Source organism: Phalaenopsis equestris, unplaced genomic scaffold (assembly GCF_001263595.1).
Source record: "Phalaenopsis equestris unplaced genomic scaffold, ASM126359v1 Scaffold000391, whole genome shotgun sequence".
NCBI lineage: Eukaryota > Viridiplantae > Streptophyta > Magnoliopsida > Asparagales > Orchidaceae > Phalaenopsis > Phalaenopsis equestris.
The window spans coordinates 284,137-309,602 of record NW_018164833.1 but is presented as its reverse complement, the minus strand read 5'-3'; the positions used below and the strand labels follow the sequence as shown (position 1 = coordinate 309,602).

Below are 25,466 nucleotides of genomic sequence, written 5' to 3'. Positions count from 1 at the left end.
GTGTGGGGTTCATTGTCACTTTCCAAGTTCTTCCCATCCGTAGTTTAAGCTTTTGGAAAGATATTTGGAAATTGTCATGCAAAACTACCTTAATGCTCGTCGTCTTTCTTTACACTATATTCATTCAACATCCATCAATTTGGCATCACAAAAAGCTTCCTTTTTTTTTTTTAATATTCCTCATTTAATTTTCAACAAAATTCAAATCATTGCTTGATTTTTTTTTTTTCATTAAATGCAGCTCAACCGTCCATTAGAAATTCCACAATCATTCTATGCCCTCAAATTACCAAAACACAATTTATATGGGCCCATCATAACTTGATGGAGATAAGAAGAGAAAGGATAAACTTTCAAAAGAAGAACCAAGTTATAGCTAATAATGTCAAAGAGTTCCATGAGAGTGTTGTGGGGTTCATTGTCACTTTCCAAGTTCTTCCCTTCCGTAGTTACTTTTGGGAAGATACTGGGAAGGTTGGTTGGTACTTTAGTGTCATCATTAGTTTAATGTTCAATACTGAGAATCGGAGTATCAGCGGATGATCAAATACATTCATCTTCAGCATTGTGAAAATACAATCTTCATCCATCTTAGAGACCGAGACCATTAAATCATGTAATTATTGCATATTTTTCTTATTTTCGAAAAGCATGGTTCAGAATGCAAACATTTGGCTTTCATGATGCCAGATCTTCCAAAACAACTGAAAGTTAACATGGTGCATTTCACACTATTTGGAGTGTGATGAATTGCTTGGTTTGATAAACAAGGAAAAAAGTGAAGATTTGATTTAAGCCTCATTCTTTGTAGCATATTCAATGCTTCGTCAACTTATCATGAAAGCATTAAGATCCAACACTAAAAAATTTTCATGAGCAAACAATACTGGGTTTTTTTCAAAAAAGGAGAAGAATAAGAGCAATAAAAGGTGTTTGTTGTCTCTTGAAACTCGTAGTTGTAACCAAAGCATTTTTCATCCTTCCTACCTCCCTCCCTTGTTACCAGGTAAACCTGGAAGCCCGGAGAAAGTAAACAGGCACAACAGCACAAGTAAAAAATCTTCTTTTCCTTTTTTTTTTTTTTTTTTGGAAGACTTTATCAAAGTTTTTTTTAATTAACCGCAATTTCAAGAAAAATGTAAAACATACCCTTTGAAGTCCACCATGGGAAGTAACTTCAACAAAGAGGCGGTGTAGATTGAGAGGTCTTCCTCCAACCCTGGGCACCCTACATAAAAAAAAGAAATCAACTGTTAAGAAGCAACACAGCTCCAGAGTAACAACAAGAGCTTTAGATGGCCCCAGAGTTTCCCCAAAGTTTAATATTTAGTTCTTTTTAAATCAATTAGCCCAAACAATAATGTTGTAACAGTTAAGTGAACTTCTAATATTGTTAAGGTATGTTATTGACAATGAAACAAATTCCAACATTTTCAGAATAAAAAGGATTTTTTTCGGGTAAAAAGGTTTAACGTAAGTAAAAAAAGATGCACCAAAACTGACAAAAGCTTCCATACAGGTCTATTTCCAGCAGTTGGGTGTATTTGCTTGGCTCCAATCCTCCCAAATTTAACAAATACAGGAAGAAAACTAAGCAAATAATCTTTCCCCGTTGTTATCTACCAATCATATTAGTGTATGTTCTACCCTTCCCTTATACATAAAGAAGCCAATTAAATTTAGTTTTCATTTTTTATTTAATATTTGCTTCTCTTACCATCCCTCCACTATAATTATTTCTCAATCCATCCCTCCAAAATTTTCCACGCGCCTATCTTAAAATTCTCTTCACCATCATAATAGGCTAAAATACCAACGACTTCTATGACCTGACATTTGGATTCTAAAATAACCCAATGCAACTTGATAAAAGTTTAACCCCCATGTCATTACTTCACCACAAACATTCCAAAGACAGCACTCCTACAACCCCTTCTTGAACGCAAGGATCATATCATCATCTATACTCCTTTTGTAAAATGGATCCAAGATACTTGAAACAATCAAATCTAAGTACCATATGATCTTTCAAGAAAAAAGATTATTATTATCAACTTAATCAAAATCATCATTATCCTTGGATTAATCCAACTATTTAGGATAGGGCCCTTCTGAATCCTCATAATCTATATTCATGTTAAGAGTTATGTGAGGTGCCAAAGCCTTGCAAATTCTTTTGCACAATTCTGAGCAATGCAACATTTGACCTTGAGGAGGGACATGCTGAGAGCCAATCTCCATATCCGTGACAAAAGAGTTCGACAATTGATGTTGTATTTTAATCTTTTATTATATTTTCATGTTAGAAAATAAAGAGGGCTGCTATATATTATTTAAAGAGAATATTTTACATATAAAAATTTAGAAGAATTTACATACATAGCCCCCAAAACATGAGATTTATATCTCATACCCAAAGTTTAGTATTAAGAAAAAAAAACAGCTATAATATATCTAACAACTCAAACATAACATTTTGTTATATCATGTAACTCCTAACAACAAACCGTCAAACAATCTCCATAGTTCTCTAATCTCATGGAGTTGTGGAAGTACTGATGAGGAACCCTGCCAAGCAATCTCCCGAGTTGGTCAAAACACAGTGATCACTGATGGCAACAGCTAATAAGGGTACTGTAAGTGAACCTATCAGGAGCAATCCCATCCCTCTTTATGACTTGAATAAGAGAGATGATTTTGTATTGGGGAATGAAGAGTTTGTCATAAATATTCAGTGCAATATTATACGTTACAAGTGTTGGCTTAATATCCTCCTCATCAATTCACTGGAACATAGAAACAACGGCGCAATAACCCTCTTTTTGGGCTTAGGTAATCATTAGGGAATGGTAGGCGTGCAATACTGACAACATAAATCATCGAGAGGGGTAGCAATGGCAGAGAGTTGTTCGTGGAGGCCCATAATACTAATAAATATAGGAATAAAAGCGAAAGATGAGAAGAATGTCTCCATGAGAGCACTCCAAGCACTATCAAAAATGGCGAGTGCAGTGATGGGGCGCATATGGAAGTCAAGTGCCTCAATGATGTCGAGAAGATCAGTGAGAAGGGAGTCTAAATCGATGCATGCAGGGTTGAGGAGTGAGCAAAGGACGGATTTCGGTTTGGAAGTGGGGAGATCGAGTGATTAGTAAATTTGGTGGTCGTAGAGAGAATGTGGGGGTCGACGAACCTGGAATTGCCACAGTTGAGATCATGGTGGTGGCCAAGGCGAGGTTTGCAGAAGTTATGTGGGGAGCGGCGGGATTCAGTAAGAGATGGCTAAGCGGAGGAATAGACAAATATGCCTTGCAGAGGCTCAAGAGCTTAGATTGGTGTTTAAACTCACTATGGATCTATATTTTCATCATTCCACCAGATGGCATCATCGACGATTGAATTGTCGACCATTTGAAGCATCTTGGAGGGCTCATTGCGGCTTCGATAGCGAACCAACAAAGCAACTGTTTGTCAAGGAGATGACGAGATTATAAAAGAGAAGATTGTTATATTTGAGGTTTTCAAAAGATTTTAGGTTTTTTTCTTTTTTTTTTTTTTTGTAATACGAAAGTTTGGGTGTGTCGTGTAAATCCCAATGTATTAGGTGCTATGTGTGTAAATCGCTCAAAATTATATCATATAAACATATAAATCAACCTACATTCAAAATTCAACTAAAGCATTAAATGCTTGATTAAATCCTTAAAATTAGAGTGGTGTCATTTATTTCCAAATATAGAGAGCACTTGACATAGGCTATCAATATAGCATATGAATAAACTTATAATAAGAGATTTTGGCATAATTTCTTAGGAGCTTTTCTCCTCAACAAGACTTCATGTACTATTTATATCCCATTAATTCACTAAAAATAGCTTTAAACTTTTGTAAAAGCTTGTGTCCACCAGGATTCGGTGCTACAACTTTTGAATTGAAATGTGAATCAACTATATTTAAGATTTGTAGATCATAATATATCTTTTTCTCCCATATTTTTTGTTCTACTACATCAACACAGCCTTCCCAAAGCCATAAATCACTTTACACCTAACAAAAATCGAGTAAAACCCCTTCCACAAAATCCTAGCTCATATTGTCCACTAGTTTTGATAAGTCCATTTAAAAAATTTGTTTACTTCTAATCACACCCTGCTGACAAAATCACCAACGTTTCTCAGCTAGCATCCAAACCTTTGATTTGGATGTTTTCACCTTTTTCCATCAAGGAAAATCCAACTTTCCACTAATAAAATTTCAGTGAACAAAAAATAGTCCAAAAATACTAACCTGTCAACATTTTTCATGGGCATGGACCTCTGAAAACTGAAAAACTTCCACCACCATTCCAACATCCATAGAAAACCTCCTAAAAACAACTTGATCACTTGCTATCAAAGATAAAATAATCCGAATCCACTCAGCCTTTGCCTCAAAGAAGAGGCGCTAATACATCTAGAGAGGCACCAATATTAGTACAAAAAACATCCTCACCATGGAAACTCTCTATCAAAGTTCTTCACCAACAAATTACTTTTTTGTCAAAAGAAGAATACATTAGACTTCATGAACATAGCTTGATATCCAAGTTGTAATAACTCTTTTCCTTTGTTATTAAATTTATTTGTTTTGGTAGAGATTTGTGCAGAAAAAATTAGGAAATTGGAGAGTTAGCAATTCTAAGATTAAATAGCACATAAAAGCTAAGCTAGTCCTAATTTAAAACATATCCCACCCCGTTAATATTAATAGATGACAGTTCAATGAAATATAAGAGCACAATTCACAAAAAAATATTACAAGTAACCTGAAGAATGTATTTAAAACAAAAAAATTAAAGCAATATTCTCTTGAAGTTTACTCATAATTAGTCATAATTAGTTAATTTTATGCATATAATTAGTTAATTTTATGCATATTACATTTACTTATAAAAAATGGTTGATAACAAATCCTTAACGATTCCAATAAAAAAAATTCATGCAATTGCATTTCATTGTTAAATAAATATTATTTTTCTCATATAATCAATTTTGCAAATTAAAAAAAAATGCATAGTGGGTGAGTGTATTTGTAAAACTAAAAGAAAGTTATCAACAAAACCTAAACTATCCAACAAAAACTTATAACTAAAGTGATCCATCACAAACCCATAATAACATAAAAGTTTATTTAATAAAGCATTATTAAAATCATTAATTTTTTTCTTCTATCTTTTCATATTACCATTCTCATATTCTTAAAAAACACTTCATTACATGTCATATATTTGCAATCATGCATTCAATTGGCTTCAATAAATACCCAAAAATTAGAATTTTTAGATTTACTATAATAATTGACAATTTACTTTAATCGGTAAAATGCAGAAGAATATCAGAGTACTAACTATGCAAAATTAAAGTCGATAGAAAAAAATAAAAACTACATTGGACTGAGTTCTTTGAAAGAAAACAAAGTCTTAATATGAAAACTCTAACAAAGGGTAGATATGCAAATAATTTAAAATCTAAATATATCCCAATGGAGCATAAAATATATCCAATCTTCTCACCAATTAGAAAATCTTTCTAATTTTGATAAAAGAAGATTTAAAGAGTTTAAACTTAGCATGGATGAAAGAACTAACAAGATTGTTGATAAATTAATCATAGATGAAAAAGTTAACAATCTTGAGATATTTATAAAAAAAAGTTTTTAAAGATGATCTAAAATCTTTTTCCAAACACAGAAAAAATAGTCACAATTAAATATGTCTAACCCAACGAATAAACCATCTATATTAGGTATCTATCCTGCTAAGCCAAAATCCCTATTGTACTTCAGTATCCATATTAATAAGCCTTTTATCAAACCTCTTCCTTTTGAGGGTCGCATGCCTGATATGCTCTAAGAATATTTTAAGTGCAAGGTTGTGAAAGAGCCAACACACTCAATAAGATACTTGTGACTCGGCTCTGTTAAAACTTGTTCATGTTCATCAAAATAACTAATCAAATAAACCTGAACACTTTCAAGAACATTCATTTGATAAATGAACAAACCTGAATAGCATGGTGTTCTATTTATTTATGATCATGAACTATGTCATTTAAAGCTGGTCAAATCCCCAGCCTAATAATCATAGTGATATATTGATGAGAGTTTTCTCCTTAAGATGTCCAACACATCATTGCCCCTTGAGATAAACATCTCTATTGTGATCTGAAATCCCCAACTCATCTTTTTTGGCACATATTAAAAAGTCTTGTGATGAACTATTATCTCTATATAACATACAAATTGAATGAGATCTTACTCATTGGCCTCTATTACCGCATTTGACTCATCTGTTGAGCATTTTGAGCTACATTATGGCATATTAATTGTTGTTCCTAAGGCCACTTAATTTAATTCACAGGACTAAACATTCATTTTATAGACATGCATTTTTATCAGCACTTTATGTACATAGTTACTCACATATTCTACAATAAGTTGACATAGTAGCAATAAAATTATTAGAACTACTTTGCAAAAGTATTCACTTAAAGAATATAATAACAATAATTGTGATTAAACTTACAATAAATTCCCTATTTATGAACCCACAAGATGCCAATGATTAGTAAGATCTTGAACTTATAGTTTATGCTCTGGTTTTTCCTTCTAGTAATTTTTTTACTCATAATAATCTAAAGTGTTTATATCAAGCATTGGGATTGGAAAGCTAACCCACTTAAAGAAGATGGAGGTTTACTTCTAAAATTATTACAATTAATAGATATTTCAACAACTTCAAACTTTGTATCATTTGATGCAACTAAATTTACAAATACTCACTACCTATAAATATGCACATGGACCATTATTTCTCTCACTTTAAGATAATACTTTTAACCCCATAAAGTATAGTCCATCGAGTGAAGGAGAGTTGATCCAGGATAAGTTCAGTGGCCAATCACCATATTCATGATATAGAGCTTGAAAATTAACGTGTATTATATTGAATTTATTTTCATGTAAGAAAATAAAATGGGGCACCGTATATTATTTGAAGAGAATGATTTAAATATAAAAATCTATTTTTAGATCCATAAAAATTATCCCGAATTAAATTCAAAAAATGTAATTAAATATTTAATTGAATTACTTAAAAGGCAATGCTATTTTTTTTATTTTTAAATATGGAGAGGCCATAAGAGGAGTGACCATTATAGCATATTAATACATTTTCAAGAAGAGATTTCGGTGTATCTGAGTATTTCTTTATGAGTTTTCATTTTTTCTATAATACTTCAAAACTACTTACACCCCCATGTATCTAATAAAAATAAGCTCAATCGATTACAATAACTTGTATCTATAAGAAGTTGATGTTGTTAGGATTTTTGAATTAACCACAACTAAGAATTGTGTACTATAACATATAATTTTCTTTATTGTTTCTTATTCAACTACATCCCATAATATTTCCAGAGCTTTAAGCCACTTCAAATCTTACAAAGATCGAGTGATACATCTTCCCAGAACCTTAAGCTATGTTGTCCACCTATCATGACTAATCAAAAAAAAAAAAAATGGAACTTCCAAATCGCACAACCAACTGACCTAAAATAACCAACATTAGTTAGCAAACATTCAAAACCTTGGATATGGATTTTTTTACCTTTTCTAATCAAAGTAAATCCATCATCTCAGTAGAATAAAATTTTAACCAAAAATTCCCATAAATTTTAACCTAGTCTACTTTTTTGCATAGCTTTTGATCAAACCCTAAACCTCTCACCCACACTACAACAAACATAGAAACCTCCAAAAAAACAACCCCGCCATATCTAATACTTTTTCTTCCTAGTACCTCAAAACAATTTTAACCACACATCTTGGAGGTGCAAATTCTACTATCTTTTGCAAAAGTCCATGCCATCAAATATATTTTTCACTATCTTTAATAGGTTTTATTCCTACCTAAATTAAATAATGCGCTCAATCTATTCCTTGATAAAGGTCTCTAATATGAAAAGTCACTAACCGCTCATCTTTTACTCAATTAGTCTTAGGAACAAGCTTTATTCAATTTACATATTCTTATCAAACTCTAGATCTTTCATTTGTATCAGAGACCATGCCATCAATTAAATGATGGTCCAGCTAACACTAGTAACTAAACTATTTTTCCATGAGCTTAGCAGAAACTCCTTATTTCTTCATCCGCATTGGTGATCAACGAATGATTCGTTGGTGCTGAATTTGACATATTAAACTAATTTTGAATTATTCTGACCTAATTAATTGAAAATTATCTATTCAAGAGTCTCTAATAATCAATGGCATCAACAATAGCATTTATTGCAGTGATCAAACACAATTTTCCAACCCAGATTGTACCCTAGATGTTTACATTATGCATTAATCACACTAGTTTGATTTTTCCCACTATCAAGAATTAAAACCGCCACTTTTTTTCCATGTGAAGCTCACAAGTTATGAAATTAATTGCTATTTTAACAATATAGGCAACGTAATGTTTCAAGCATATTCTTCACATAAGGTCCAAAATATAATAAGCTGTTCATAATATACCAATAATCTAGCAAACCACAATCATCTCAATTACATTCAAGCTTCATAATATTCCGTATACAGTTCCGGTCCATTCAACAAGGAACCAAGTGATAGGGCTATCCTCAGGAATGCTGGTTTTTCTTTTTTCTTATTTCTTTTTCTTTTTTAAGCATTTAACACTTTCCTGGTGTTTCACAAAATACCGTCTAGCTTCTCTTCACCTCTCAATCCAATAGAGATGCCTCTGGCAATCATCACCATTTTCATGAAATATAGTTAGCTTTCCTTAAAACATTTCATCACTCTTTACACCCTAGATAAACCTTACAATCATTTTTCTATTCCATAATTCAAAAAAAAAAAAATTGCAAGATAAACCCATCAGCCTCAATCATTGGGAAAGATATAGCCGCCTTTCCTAGTGAAAACAACCAGGGATGACATCATTCATCTTAAATTCTTTTTTTCTAATTCAAGGCTAACTTGCATATAATTTTGACAACATTTTCTATCTTATGTGCTAAATTATAAGTACTATGGAAAAATGAAGATGACCAAGATAAAGGTGGCTCTGGTAGCCAAGCAACAAACTTAAGAAGTGTATATCAACAATCAATTTTTCCTCTAGAGAGGAACTACACAAGCAAGTATTGTTTCTCCTCTTTCAGATTCAGATATCACTTAAATTGTGAAACTGATGAAACATCAAAAACATTTAAGAAAATATATTCATATTCTTATGGTCAAGTCTCTCAAAGAGCAGGCAATCTGCTTTATCTGCCTCCATCATGCTTTTACATGTTTGATGTATCTATAGGGGTCTAAAATGGGTGAAAACTCAACAACAACCAATTATGCCAAGCTCCAATTCCGCATATCATTCTGTGTCTGGAAAAGATCCATTGCATGACCAGCACCAGATTCATTGTAAGTGATATGTAATTCAAAGAGTGATTCAACTATTGTTTAAGAATTTCTTTATCACATAATTTTAGATGCACCATGAAAATGATTAAGTGCATAAGATCTTACTTTCATACCATAGAAATTATAGTTTTGAATAGAAATAGGTAATGTTTTCCTAGTTGAGAGTTATTTAAACTGGTGACCTAGTGTTTGTCCTAAGAGAGAAACATGCTATGCAGACTTAGTCATTGGAGTGGTCGGAAGAGGAAGGAAACAAATGTGGAGTGGTATCCTATATTTATGGTTAATTCATTAAGGATGTTAATGAGTTTTATTGTATTTTCCGGACACACCGGATTTTTTCATTATGAAGAAGAAGATTGGATTATGTATTAGAGAAATTAGACTTAAAATTTTACATAATCAATCATAGTGAAGTCTGCAGTTATGTCAACAAAATGTAACCACCTATTACGTGGACCTACATAATACCCTGTGATAATTGTGTACTATTCTTTTTTGTTTTCTATATTTTTCGCTCTTTGTGTTTGCATAGATTTCAACTATTTCTCAACAAATGATGATTTTAACCTATTAGAGTATATAATCACCAAGAGTTGCACCTAATACAGCAGCAGCCACCAACCAATTTGACTCTAAATCTTAGTCCTCAAAATGAACTCTAATTACTACTACATCAACACTCTATCATTTTTGCATCTAGCTAATGTGGAATTAAACTCAATATTATGTCATACCAATGTATCTGAGAATGGGTGATGATGCATAATGTAAAATAAGTTGTGATATGGTTCCATGCATTCTCACTAAACAGTTACCATGGCCCAAACTCAAAAGAAAATACTTCAATGCATCATAAAATTGATTGGCTTAAAAACTAATAAAAACAAAAATAAACCTTGGGGAAGCAAATTAGCTCTTTAAGAAGGAAGAGAGAAGAAAACATTTGAAAAGAATCTAAATGTAAATAATGCACAGTTTCAAAGATTAGAATCTCATTTCATTAATGAAAGTAACCGTAGCTCTTACAATAAAGCATTTCAGAAGAATCAAACTTAGAACTCAAGCAATAAATCCTTTATGTGAAACAACGAGAATGAGATAGCTTTAAAACTTTTTTCCCCCCAATTTATGGTTACTATCCATGAAACAGTCTCCAAAGAGCTATTAACAAAATAAATATTGATGATAAAAATAAAACCAAAAAAATAAAAGAAATTGACAGTAATAGCAGATAACAGCAGTCTAAAAAATAAAAAGAAACAAATACATAACATTAAATTAAATGTGAGAATAATCAACCAAAGCTAAATCAGCACCTCACACAAACACCAAAAACATAGTTAAAAAGCAAAAGAAAAATATATGTTTGTTCATACACGAGTAGAGATGGAACGAATCATCCTAAGATTTTGCAGAAATAGTGTCAGACACTGAAAAACTTGAACAATTTAAGAATAAATTAGGCCAACACAGCTGGCACAAATATAAATACAACCACCCAACAATACCACAGTTGCGATTCTGCCACCATTAAACCAAAAGAGATCTCAGAGTCAATATTTTCTTCTATGATTGAGCGAAAAAATGGAAAGATCACAAAGCCAGAAAATTATAAACAGAGACAAAAGGAATTTAATGTCAAAAACCAAAAAATAATAACAATGAATTATTGTAAACTAACTTAAAAAAACTCTCATAAATGAAAGTTGAACCACATCAACCAAAAAGATTAAATGTTTCCATCACTAGATAGTTAGCAATGCCTTTTATGGAAAAATTAACCTTACCAAAGTGCCAAGAAACAGAGAAAATAGGTCAAACTTAACACAGCTAGGCATATCACGATAATGAGATAAGTAAACCACCAAAAATTTGAGAATAAATTAAGGCAACAATACTAGCATAAATTAAATAGGATCATGTAACTATCATCCACATAAGAATAACCAGAGGAACCTTATAAAGAGGACTGGTTGCAACCATAAACGAGCAGAGAAAGAAAAATCATGAAGGAAGAAAATGATTAGCCACAGAGAGAAAAGGATTTTAGAAAAGGAAACAAGGGCCATTACTTAAAGGAAATAATTTTATCTCCAAGATCCTAAGTTCGAGAAATTTACTCTGTGATTTTCACTCAACATTCCAAAAAAAGCATTTTAAATTTCAAAACCCAATTAAAATAACATGGATAATCAAACAATCAACATTAAGAACTAACAAAAAAACAAGTCCCGTTCATGAAGAAGATTAAATCCTTCCATCGCTGGATAATGACTATATGGAAAGAATAAGTGCACAGAATCAAAGCAAACGGGCCAAACTTTTACTCCAGCGAACAGATGAGTACAGTCCTAAAAGGGCAAAACTTAAATCCAAACTCCTGATTAAGCCATCCAAAAAATAGTTTTTTTTTTTTTTTTAACCCTAGAAAAAGATCCGATCACCCAGAGTTTGAGAGAGACCAACATACAAACAATTGGTGCCTTGAGATTTGCGAGAGCAATGAAGCACTACCTTAAACTCACTAAAAGGAAACACAACCAAGACATTAATTACTCAACTCCCAAACAAAAATCGAACAACATCCAAAAAAATTAAATATAACGCTAACATTAGTGCCTGGATACCGATCAAACATTTCATAATTTCACGCATCCAAACAGATCAAAGCATAACAAAAAAAAAAATTACGAAGAACCCAAACTCCTTCCCTTAATCATCAATCCAATCTCCAAAAACTTTCAAAAAAAAATTTTAGAAATTTTTTTTTAGAAAAAAAAAAACCCCTCATGAAATACCAAAAATCCACTCACATAAACTTGGTACCAAGAGATCTGTGCAGCGCCTCAAGCGTCGCCAAGAAAAGATTCTCATCAGACACCACATCTTCATAGCTTGCAGTAGCTTCTGTCGCCGTTAGCTGAACCGAAGAAGAAGGAGGCTGTGATTGGATTGGGACCGCGGCTAATGGCGGTGAAGTTGTTGTCGGGGGAGAGTGGCCTTTGTCAACAGACATATTCTCCTTTGATTATATTTTAACGAAGGGTAAAGACCTAAAAAATAACAGAATGATGGATTGCTTGCCCTAAGAAATCCAGATCCTATGCCTTCTGATATGGACATATATTGTATTTATATGATTTTATATTCCATTTTATGTGGCATAAAAATAGGTTAAGGGAAGTGCAAATATATAACTTCAGGGAGAAGGGAATTTCGGAAATCAGATCTGACTTTCTATATTTTATGCTTAAATTATTTAATTTAAGGAAAAGTTACATTCATCCACACAACTTTTATGCATTTACATCTTCAGGTTTGTTTAAGGCAGCTTATTGGTGGGGTGGCGTTTTGAAAATGCACCTGGACTGTTTGGATAAACTGTGTTTTGACAGCTTGTGAGTTTTGAAAATATTGAAAACAGTGTATTCACACCTCAGCTTTCAGGCAGCGGTCTGAATTTCTTATAAAATAAAAATTTATAATAGTCACTGCACCTAGCTTGTGTGGTTTACATTAAGGGGCATTTACGAACATACCACTCGATTATCATGAATTTGCATATTGAACACCTTAATTTTGTTTCATAATAATATCATGCAAATCTTTCATAACATGAAAAGAATACGTTTTGAAAATATTGAAAACATTGTATTCACACCTCAGCTTTCAGGCAGCGGTCTGAATTTCTTATAAAAATAAAAATTTATAATAGCACTGCACGTCTGTACCTAGCTTGTGTGGTTTACATTAAGGGGCATTTGCGAACATACCACTCGATTATTATGAATTTGCATGTTGAACACCTTAATTTTGTTTCATAATCATATCATGCAAATCTTTCATAACATGAAAAGAATACCACCATTTTAATTTTTTAAAGGTGAAATACATCTTTTAATACATAGGTAAAGTGAAATGCATGTAAAAATTGAAGTTTGTGTTAGATTTGCAAATATTTTGTTAGATGTGTGAATACATATGAATAGGGGTGTAAATGAGCCGAACACGAGCGAACACAGGCTTAGCTCGTGTTCGGCTCTTTTTTATTTCGAGCTCAAAAAGTGTTTTCGTGTTCGGCTCGTTTGCTTAGCAAGTCGAACACGAGTTGTTCATGAACAAAGAGTCGTTTTGACAACCCTAATCACACAGTCATGAGATGTTAAGGGGTTGGGGCAAGATTTAAAAATTATTGTTTATATTAAAACATCATTTGAATCTAATTTAATAACTTTTATTCTTTTTTTTTAATTGATTTTATTCTTTGAAGCCTTGTAGACAGTTTATTTTTTTTGTTAAGGGGTTGGGGCAAGATTTAAAAATTATTGTTTATATTAAAACATCATTTGAATCTAATTTAATAACTTTTATTTTTTTTTTTTAATTGATTATATTCTTTGTAACCTTGTAGTCAGTTAATTTTTTTTTTAAATACAACTCATCAAAAAATATATATATAATTGATGAGGAGTATTTCGAGCCAAAACGAGCTGAACACGAAAGAACAAATCTTTGTTCGTGTTTGGCCCGTTATCTTAACGAACGAGCCGAACAAGAGTTGTTCACGAAAAACGAGCCGTTTTGGCAACCCTACATATGAATTGAGTGACATGTATGTAAATCTCTATTAAAATAACTTATTTATTCCACTTGGTTCAATTTATTTGTTTGATATAATTGAAAGTGTTAGTAATTGCATAAATTAAATGGCTCCATATATTATGTATATTACAATTTGGAATGCTAGATTTTTTTATTTATTTATTAAACCTAAGAATATTAAACCATGAATAATAATTTACTCCCTAAATAAATTTACATTTAAATATATATTTTATTCATTGTAGTATCTAAATTGATAAACATAAGGTTTCTTATAGAGTAAATCTCGTGAAGTAATATATATTTTATTCATTGTAGTATCTAAAGATTGCTTTGAATGTTAGGTCATGCTGTATAAAATTATTTTACATTGAAGAATTGAGTAAAAAAGATGTCCAGTTAAGTCAAATCGCTCGTTTTGTGAATTATCTAGTGAACTCGAGCGAAGTTCTGCTGAAGTAATCAGACCGCCTCCCCCTATATATTATATAATATATGCTTATTAGCTATAAAACATATATGTTTGAATTCAAATGAGTGGCACACTCCGCTCTTATAGTAATAAAAATTAATTACATGCATGCCCTATTTAATGTAAAAGCAATGCCCATAAATGATGGGGACATAGTTACTAGTTGTGGTCTTCCTTTTAATCTTATATGGAAAGCATGGGTCATAGAGTCTCAAGGCTTAAAAGGATGTTATGATAGCAATGATATGGGGTGAAAAGTTGTAACAATGCTATGAATAGTGGTGGAGAAAAGATCACTCCTATTAGTTTATCTTCCATGCATATTTAACAATCAATTCTATAACTTTATTTATAAAAAAAAAGTTATTATTATATTAGAAGTATGAATATTTTTCAATCTTTTTATGAATGTCCTCATTATAAAATCAATTCTTTTGTATCAATTGATCTATTTACACACGAAAATTACTATTAGAAAGTTTGCATTCATGTCTATTATTTTCAAATAGCCATTTGATATTTATACTTCATCATTTACACAATTTTAATGTTACTATGAATTTTCTTATTATTATTGAGCTTATTGTTTTAATAATTAGTATACCCATTATTTATTAATCAAGGAAAATGTTCTAAAGGACATTTCACTTTGAATTATCAAATGCTTTAGTGAAATGTTTTTTCAATCTCAACATATATAATTATAGATTTTTCATAAGCAATTTTCTCATGAAAAATACCAAACGTGAAGTTAGAAAATATCATGCTAGTCCAAATTTATTGGGAGCACAAAAAAATGGATGAATCAAATTTTGTCTTCTATCTCTCAACACATAAGCTTGTGAGCATTGGGTTATCATGTTAAAAGTCAATTTAAACCCAACGGCTTGAAAAAATTGGCTTCTTACCTTTGAGTGGTGAGGACTAGTGAAGTACACTATGGGATTTTCTTTGGACTGTTTGGATGGCTAACCGAGAAGATTAATTTCGCTCATATTTTTTGGTTAACTCGGTAAATAAAACTTGCCAAAGACTATGGATCATTAGGAATTACTTTAGGAAGCATTTTTTTGTTGAATCCACCTTCTCATGGGTAGAACTAGAGAAGGAGAATGGAGTGCTCTAAAGAAAATAAATTGTATGAGAAATGCTAAATTATTTATATATGATGAAAATGGTTATGATAAACGTTCTTTAACAATCATAATCCTAAAAATGACGTTCTTTAACAATAGGTCTCACTCCCTCCTTATACATGAGAGTTATTTCTATAAAATATACACAAATGAAGATTAATTTAATATTTTTAATTCTCTAGAAATCTTTGATTATCTCATTTTGTTTTATTCTAACATGGATAGATAAACATTATTAACTCTACTGCACTATCCTATGGCGACACCACCATTCTCTTTTTATTCTTTGCGCACTTCATCGGTAAAATCTCTTAGTTTATTCAGCTTCTATATGAGAGTTTTCTTAAAACAAATTTATCATTGGTTAATGAGCTCTTTTTTTGACGAGGGTGAGTTGAAGTGGTAAGATGACCCAGGGTGATGGTATTAAATGGACTCTTCCTTGATTTAGCTTGTAAAGGAAGTACATTAGGTGATATGCACTTATCGGTGCACATTGGCATTTCTTATTTGGAGATTCGTACTCGACAACTCTTACTCAATTGCTCATTAATTTTAGTTCAATGTATTGGGTTGAGAAACCCAAAGTATTCTTAGCACCTTATTTGGTCAATGCAATTGCTTTTTGGCGAAAATATTTAATTATTTGATTTATTTATCTCTTAAAAATCCATCCTACAAAATAATAATGGAATAATGAAAAACATTAAATCAATGATGTATTTAAAACTATTTATGATGTGAACTAATCAATTAGAATTTATACCTTTTAATCCTTAAAAATAAAGCAATAAGTTGCCACCATCCTACTTTACTGCTTTTGTTCTCACTTTTGCAATTGCCTCTTCTTGTCTTTGCCACCATAAGAGCCTCAAATGGAGAATATTGTTGAAGAGTACACCAATACTCCCTTCTTCAAACTATTATAATGTGTTTTCAAAAAATGCAAGCAAGGAGAAGGCTCCAAGAAGAAAAAGAAGGTGATGAAGTGTACAGAGGAGGGTTTGGCCCATGCCCAAGAGGAGGCCTCTCTGCATGTTCTTGTGGGATTCATGTTCATTAATATGGACTCATCAGAATGTAATCTACCTTAGGATTATCACCTTGTCTTTTCCACCATAAGAAACTTAGATGGAAACTATTGCTAAATACTATACCAATATTCATGCCTCCAAACTCTTACAACGTGTGTTCAAAAAATCAAGCAAAGAGAAGGCTCCAAGAAGAAAAAGAAGGTGGTGAAGTGTACAAAGGAGGGTCTGCCCAAGGAGAGGCCTCTCTGCATGTTCTTGTGGGATTCATGATCATTGATATGGGCTCATTAGAAGGTAATACAATTTATGACCCAACTTCATTGAGTCAATAACTTGTTGCAAAATTGCTAGAGGGCTTACATGTGATTGTTGGTGCTTGCAAATTAAGTGGTATGCATACATCTTAACGACTTCAATGAGATTTTGGGTCGAATGATTTGTAAAAATAAGCACATACATTTTATATTAAAAGGATTCCATTATTTCCCACCATTGATAAAATGTTGCATTAAGCTTGATAAGTTGTTTCTCCAAAACTCATATGCACCACCTTAGAGGAACCAAGAATTCCCTCAACTAGATTATTTTAGTTTGCATGCATCTTGATTATATAAATAAAATATATTCATATGACATTGGTGTAATTAAAATGCACCAAAGGACTCTCCCATTTATTCCTATGGAGAAAGGTCGGTGTTAAATCCTTCATAAACATGCTAACACTGGTTGTTTAGAAGGCTTTATTAATGAACTTGGTGGAAAAATCCCTATTGATACTTTTTGACTACCCCACTGAAATTGTCCCAAGTATATTAATAAAAAAAAGGTTATTATGTGGCATGTCCATGAGTCACCTCCATAAATCCATTGACCAAGGGTAGAGGACAAATTATCATATTTTAAATGGATGACACCTTATCGATAATTTGGCTATCAAGATGTTATCAACAATGGCAAAATGAGCGATAGGGCTCAAAGTGGGTAGTCAAAAAAAGGGAGGAGTAATCCCTAGAAGGTAGAGGTGGCTAGATCAGGGTACCACTGACCCGTTATCCCAAACCACTAGGACCCTAAGTCTACCATGTCATGAAGGCAGTCAACTCAACACGTCCTGAGATCCCCGGTCAGTAATTCGTGAATAGCGTCATCCATAGGAACCTCGATAGCCCTAAAATCAAAGAAACAAAACTTAGTACTATGACTATCAAGTGGAGCTCCAATAGGTAGGACTTATACCTGCCAAAGTAGCAAGGTTGCCGTTGGAAAGAAGAGAAATGGTCATGTAAATACAAAGCTAGAAATTCTCCCAAAAAAAGGGATTATACCCTGTCTGGGTCAGCGAGCCTTCTAATGACCTAAGCACGTTAGACAGACACCTAAGTAGAATTTTTGTTGGGTCAGTCGAGTTGAAGAAGTAAGGGGACTTCTCATCGGAATGTGCACATGATGAGTTATCTAAAACGACCCTTAGATATTATGGAGGCCCTATTAATTATGACTTGGGTGAGATTCATGTTATGCAATTTGTTTAAAATTTGACCCGAAGACTATGCAAGTAAATAAAAACATGTTTTCAAAAGTCGTGAATCTTTTAATCTTAAATTTTAATTTGACTTGAAATTTTTATTGGGATTTTTTTAGTTAGAAAAGGTATAATTTTGAGGTCCTCAAAAGTGAATTGTAATTTATGTAATATCCAAGATGAACCAAAAAAAAAAAATAATGAAAATACCAAGCATGCAAACATGTTAAATATAACAAAAGGGTGGTGTCGTTGGGTCAAAAAAAGGTGGTTGGACTCCACATATACATACCTGGTTCTAATTTTATACATGAATGAGATTTAGAATTAAGATACGGAACATGAGTTTACTACTCCAAGTCCCCATTTTGCGGTTCGATGTGTTTGGAACCTCGGAAGTCGTGTACCTTATTACTAATACAACTCCTCTAAGGACTCTAAAAAAATACAAAGGAAAATCTAAAAAAAAAGGCTCAACTTGCATGAAAACAACGTTAGTAAAAAAACCAACAAACATGTTATCGTATCCGAGCCATGCCTTATGGGGAAGCTTAACAACACCTGCAAGCAAATGTTAGCTTATAAATTATCACATGCTCCCCCTTTTATTATACATGTGTGTGTGCATATATATGGCATGCCTCCCTGCAAAAGACCACCTTATACACTACCGCACATACAAAAAGTAAACACACAAGCACACAAAAAACATAAATTGGCACCTAATTGGTGCAAACTCATCAACACAAAACCGCCAGGTCACCAAAAAAGACTACCTAACATTCTAATCCTTAGCCAAGCACAACATCTAACTTAATTGGCCTAATTGGTGCAAACTCATCAACACAAAACAACCGCCAGGTCACCAAAAAAGACTACCTAACATCCTAATCCTTAGCCAAGCACAACATCTAACTTAATTGCCCTAACCAACATCTAAGTGAGTGAAGGGTTATGTCAATAGGCTGGCGTATGTTTTAATGGGGTCGTCGTCACTAGCCCCATCCTAAAGGCCTAAGGATTCTAAGAGGTAATATTATATGCAGGTTTTATAAAAGCTTTTGAAAAATTTGACATCATGTACAGTCTAAGATAAGTATGCAAGTAGTTTCAAAATAGATTTTGCAAGTATGTTATGTAAGTGATAAAAATATAATTTTTTTATGTTTTAAAATAGGTACTAAGAAAAGAAAAGACTAAGTGGCACCCATTAGACTCCTTGGAACCTTAGCACATCATATGTGTGCTAGTCACAGTGTGATAGCTAGTATTGCCCACCGAGACATCCTCACGAGAAATACTAGATGTTGCGTTATGACCAACAGGGAGTCACTCAAATAATGAGCCAGTTTCATTGTCAAGACTATCAGGGATGAAAATGAGAATGCAAAGTGGTCCACTGCATTGCAACCACTCCATAGGATCACAGGATAGCAAATATATATGACGAGTACACAATGGCACACACTAGTGATAAATATACAACGTTGCAAAGATGCACATGCAAGACACATAATATGAAAGGTATTGTGTTTGGTCATCTAGGGTATAAAATGCCACTGGGAGAATTGCATCTTACACCAATAATGATCAAACACACATGCAAATGGCAAGCACATACAAGGAATAATGCATCATGTAAGCAAGCAAACGGATAAACGCCTTACATGAAGAAACGTGCTCGTGTCATAGTAGGGTGCTTCGGGATAGCAAAAATTCATCACTATTATACGGTGGAGTATGTCAGTGACGAATGCACTGACAATGTGGAAATGTGTATGCAAAACATACAACGCAAATGAAAATGAGTGTGTCGTGGAGACGGTGACTCGGAGGGAGGGTGTGCCATGGAGGCAATGATCCAGAGGGTGAGTGTGTCGTGGAGGCAGAGACACTGAGGGTGGGTGTGTCGTGAAGGCTATGACCCATTAGGTTGGCGTGAAATGGAGGTATTGACCTGAAGGCGTGAGTGTGTCGTGTATGCAGTAAACCAGAGGGTGGGTATGTCCTGGAGGTTGTTATGGAGGCAGTGATCCTGATGGTGGGTATATCATGGAGGCAATGATACAGAAGGGTAGGTGTGCTATGGAGGCAATGATCCGAGAGAAATCCTATAACAGTCTTGCCACAAGAAAAGAAGTAAAGGAATTCTCATTTGAGAGAATTACACACTGGGGATACTTAATACGCAAGCTGTCCTTGACATAAACACATAGGTGTCTGAGGTGGGTGTGTCAGAACAGTGTCTCGAGCAAGATTAAAACATGCAGAACTATGGATATGCAACATGAAATGAAAAGCAAGCATGCGAGAGTGAACAAGTGCAAGGTCGTGGTGCACCATGACACGAAGATGTCAGAAAGCAAGCATGTGGAGTAGTATGCCCATGGGAAGTACAAATACTCAATATGGGCATATGAGGGCATATACTTAAAAAGACATAACAAGAGTGAAAATGGTGAATATGCTAATGCAAGCCATGAAAAACAAACATTTAAGAAGTGAAACACTCAAAAGAAACAGTCGGTTGAGCCGAACGGGCCAGTGTGGCCCCGATCATGCTGATTAGGCTGGTGGGGATGATCAAACAAGCTGACGAAGCATATCAATCGATCATATCGAGTTGGTGGGGCCGATCTGATGAGTTGATAAAAGATTGTCAGTCATGTTGATCAGGTCAGTGGGGTCGGTCGTGCGAGCCAACAGAACAACATCGATCGATCCAATCAGGCCAGTGGGGTTGATAGCACAAGTCAATAAGAGATTATTGGTCATGTCGATTGGGTTGGTAGGGCTGATCAGGCGAGCTGATGAACAACATGTAAAAATCGATAATTTTAAGCATATTTTAGAAATCAAGTCACACACACAATGAAAATACTTGCAAGAAATGAGATCTGCTTGTTCTTGGATAAAAGCTGGCTCATCCAAACAATCTCACGGGTCACCCTAGAGGTAATTGATGGGATGAAGTAGGCATTACAACAAAGCGACAGGCGGCCGCCTCCATTTGCCCGACATGAAGAAATTCCATGGGAGAAAGTCTTTGCGGCGTACGAAATGTCAAAGTTATATGACTTTCCATTCTCTACGTCCAAATTATTGGATTTCACTCCCCTTCGTCATGGGTACAGAATCGTCAGGCATAAATGCAGGGTTGTAATGACCCGAAACGTTGGGATTTCATGTTAGGAATGAATATGTTAGGGTTTTTTCATAGGAATTGTGGGGAAATCATAAAAGCTCCTAACATATGGGGCTTCCTCTAGGAAATAAATTTAGCAATGAAAAGGCATATAGTCGAGCTTACCAGTATTGTTCGGCCAAGTCAAACTGTCCAATAATGAGCGATCGATTAAGTCGGATGATACCGAGTAAATAGTCAAATCTGCCTCATGTGGGCGACCAAAACCCACAACCAACTAGCAAACTCTACTCTTAGGGCCGGTTAAGGAAGAAAATCACAAGCATTTGATGAATTTCCCCTACGCAACGATTGATCAAAGAATTTCTTCACATAGAAGGAAGCTCTCCTCACAGGAGAGTGACGAAGCTGCTAGATTTTGCCTCTTCCAAAGAAATGAGGAAGCACTCCTCATTGGAGAGTTGTGATGATGAGAACACTAGAATCTTCCTTCTCCTAAGTGAGGAGGAAGCTCTCATCGCCAAAAAGTCACAGAGACAAAGAAGATGATAAAAGAAGATGATGAAAATAAGAGGAAAGAAAGGGAAAGGTGGAGGAACCTTTTCCATGAATTTCTCTTGTAACAAGATGAAGGATATCTCTTTGAAAGCTCTCTAGATTTTTCTCCTAAGCTCCTCAGGCTCTCCACCTGCTCTCCTCATCCATTGGACACCAGTTGGCTTTAAATGAGCCCTCTCAAGTTCTTATTAAGCTTTAGGGGGTTTATCAAAGAGTCCAAGGCCGCTTTACAAATTTGGAATGTGCCTAAAATAACTCCTATACCTTATTTGGATGAAGAACCATGCAAAAAGGGAAGGACCAGCCGTCCCGATTGCCTCGTCGGTGGGAATTCGGGTATCAGAGGTCCAAATTCACGAAATGGGTTTAGGCAGCGTGGCCATGCCACTGCTCATAGTGTCATAAATCTAGGATTAGTGTGGTTATGCCCAAGACCCATCATAATTACTTCGGGCGCTCTTTTTGGGTGGCATGGCTACACCACGTGCGGGAGCGATCATGTTGGTCGACTAACTTGGATGCCTGCTGAGATTTGGGTGTAGTCATGCCCATATTGCGACATAATTATGTTGTTTTCTAAGTGTGTTTGATGTGGCCATGCCACCTTTGGGCGTGGTCATGCCGACCACGACCCTTTCGTGCTCTTCAATGAGGTCTCGACATGGTCATGCCCGGTTTAGGCATGGTCACGCCACTAAATAGGCGTGGTCATGCCTAAATTAAGTGTGGCCACACCATACCCCAAAAAAAATTGGACTTCTATAGCTTCCAAAGGGGTTTCCGAGCCTCATGGGACCTCCAGAGGATCAAATATGCATGTCATAATCCTTAGACCTCTGTAAGGACCATAAATGCGTCTCAAAAGAGCTCGATAAGTTGAATCGTCTATGTATCGTTGACTAGAGTGGTTCCAGCATGAAATATGTCTATCTAGGCCTTGGACTTAAGGTTTGAACACGATGCAGGGTACTCTAATCGATGAGCTGTGCCACGGGGATGTTCATATTAGCAGGATACAACCCTGCATCATAGGAATGCACATCAACCTGGAGGATATTGGAAGCATGTCGGCTTGACCATGGTCAACTTGAGGCATGGTTGTGATGGTGTGGAACCAAACTATAAGGTTGTATCTCTCAGCAAAGATGTCTTGTGTGTGTCTCATCAAAAATGGATGCCAACAACAACTACCTGCTATATGAAAAGGATTTTACTGGTCACAACTCATCATAAGTTGTTAGGCTTAAACGGAAATTTAATTGAGATAAATTAAATTTAGCTCAAACTTTAATTGAGCCATCACAAGACTACAAATAACAAAAGTTAAATTAACTTTGAGTTGTGCGAAGCTCAGGTCAAAGGAGAAGTAATTCCAACTCAAATCAACAACATGCTAGTTTATGGTTATGCTCAACTCTCCTCAAGATCAATCCAAATGATTTTTAGAAAACCTTGAACTAGAGATTTATTTATTCAAAGTTAGATTATTAGCAATCAAAAATCTACTAGTGGCCTTACTCTCTCAAGCTCATCTTTTAATTCACAGTAGTTAAAAATATGCTAATCTTTGACTAATGTTATCATTTGCTTTTTCTAGACTTTTTGACGCTTAAGCTTTTATCTAACACGTCAATAGTATTAACATAACTATAAATGGAAAAAATATGTAAATTTAAAATTAATATGTTTGCTCAAATGATTTCATTTCAATTACTTAGTTAGGAATAAAATATTACATACTTGCATCTTTATGGACAAAAGCTTCAACTTTATAGTTTAATCGACTTCAACTATCATTAAGGTATGAGAGTTATATTGAAATATTTATACATATATAAACAAGATCAATACAAATTCATGCAGTGAAGACTCTTGTATCAATGAAGGTGGGCTAGAAAATAGTTTTTAAAATTTTAGGTAGAAGTTGATTAGAAGAGCTCAATAACAAGTTAATAGAGAAGCACACACACACATATCTATGTATGCATATATAAACTCATTTTTATGGATACATGCAAAAGAAATCTAGAGAATAAAATCAAACTTTTCATGTCTTGGAAAGCATTAAATCATAATGATTCTAATTATAAAAAAATTATTAATGGATTAACTTTGGATTTTTAAATTATGAAGTATGTGAACATATTTTTAATATCGGAGAACTTTAGCTTTCATTCAACTTGCTCTTGTTTAAAGGCATTTAGGTAATAGTGAACTTCTCTTTTGGTTCCAGAAGGACATATGCATCATAATTCCAAAAATGAGTAATGTTTGGACAACGACATCACAACATTAAAGGTATAGTATAGCCGAGCACAACAATGAAGCTGCAATATATTAATTAAGCTAGTCCGATTAATATACCTAAGCATAATATTCAATTGCAATTCATTATGCCAAAGATTGTTTTTAAAGCTACACTAAATATTTTGAAATTTCAATCTAAAGCTAGTAGATGAATTGAAATTTTGTAATAATTTTGCTTCACATAAATTAGATTTTAGTACTAAAAATAATATTAAGTAATATACTTTTACTTAATAAAATTGTGTTCTTTTAAAAAAAAATGTATTCATATTTTTGAACTTGATAATTAAATATAGTGGTAAAAAAAAATGGAGTCAATAATAAAATAAGCATTATAATGAAGTGCCAAACAAGTGTTGAAAGCTAGCTTTCCATTCCTTCCTCTTTGAACCAATATGAACCACTTTCAAACTTGATTGATTTAAGGGGTTTTTGCATGTGCTCTTATATTGGAAAAAAATCCCACAGTAGCTACATTTATGTACTCTTTCGATTATCTTACTTGTGCCCTCCATGAAGCTCTTAAATATACTTTTATTTTGGCTTGCACCTTGGCCCAATGTCTTTTGACATGACAATTTGAATTACATTGACATTTATCCTTCCCTAGTAGTGCTGAGATAAAACCATCAAAATCCAACTTGTATCCACAATGCATAAACACTTTTGTAACATTTTAACATAGTAATGATCATCTACATAAATATGCCAAAGTTGATGTCCCTCGGTGCCCAAAAGGCAGCTATATGTATAAATGATAACTTGGTTGTTTGCAAGTATTCAAAACTACATTATGTAGTGCCAATATATACGTTATGTTTATTATAGTGACCTTCTATCAGGTGAATAACTAGTTGACAATCTAATTATAAAATAATCTTTTGTAGCGGCAATTCCCTTAATGTACTCTGCGATAAAAGAAACCAACTCTCCTCTTCATTTAGCTAAATTTATTTATTTTTTGCGTCATTTGCTTCATTAGCATTTCTCTAATCATATATATAAGATCAACTACCTTACCAATCCATGAATTAGATGATTCTCATATATTATTTCTTAATTTTAAGTAAGAATGCATATTTTGGCCACTTATATGGTAGGCTTAGTAGATCATATGGAGTAGTGGTTTGAGACTCAAAAATGCAAACATATTGGATCCAAATCCATGTATTATGTATGCATTTACTACTATCCATACAATGCTTTGAATCTTAGA

At 33.8% G+C, this 25,466-nt stretch overlaps 1 protein-coding gene across 3 annotated transcripts in view; it reads right to left on the bottom strand.

The window, feature by feature from the left end:
• LOC110026650 (high mobility group B protein 15-like) overlaps positions 1-12,626 on the bottom strand; it is a 47,000-nt gene extending 34,374 nt beyond the window's left edge. For 2 of the 3 annotated variants that reach the window (XR_002294232.1, XM_020727669.1), the window contains exons 1-2: positions 12,288-12,626; positions 1,150-1,228 (exon numbers count right to left, since the gene is read on the bottom strand). Coding sequence is in view for 2 of the 3 variants with exons in the window: in XM_020727669.1 (XP_020583328.1) it covers positions 1,150-1,228; positions 12,288-12,490 (282 nt within the window). In the remaining variant the exon portion in view is untranslated. The remainder of the gene's footprint in view (positions 1-1,149; positions 1,229-12,287) is intronic. The other variant, XM_020727670.1, reaches the window with a different exon arrangement.
• Positions 12,627-25,466: the final 12,840 nt, after the last annotated feature.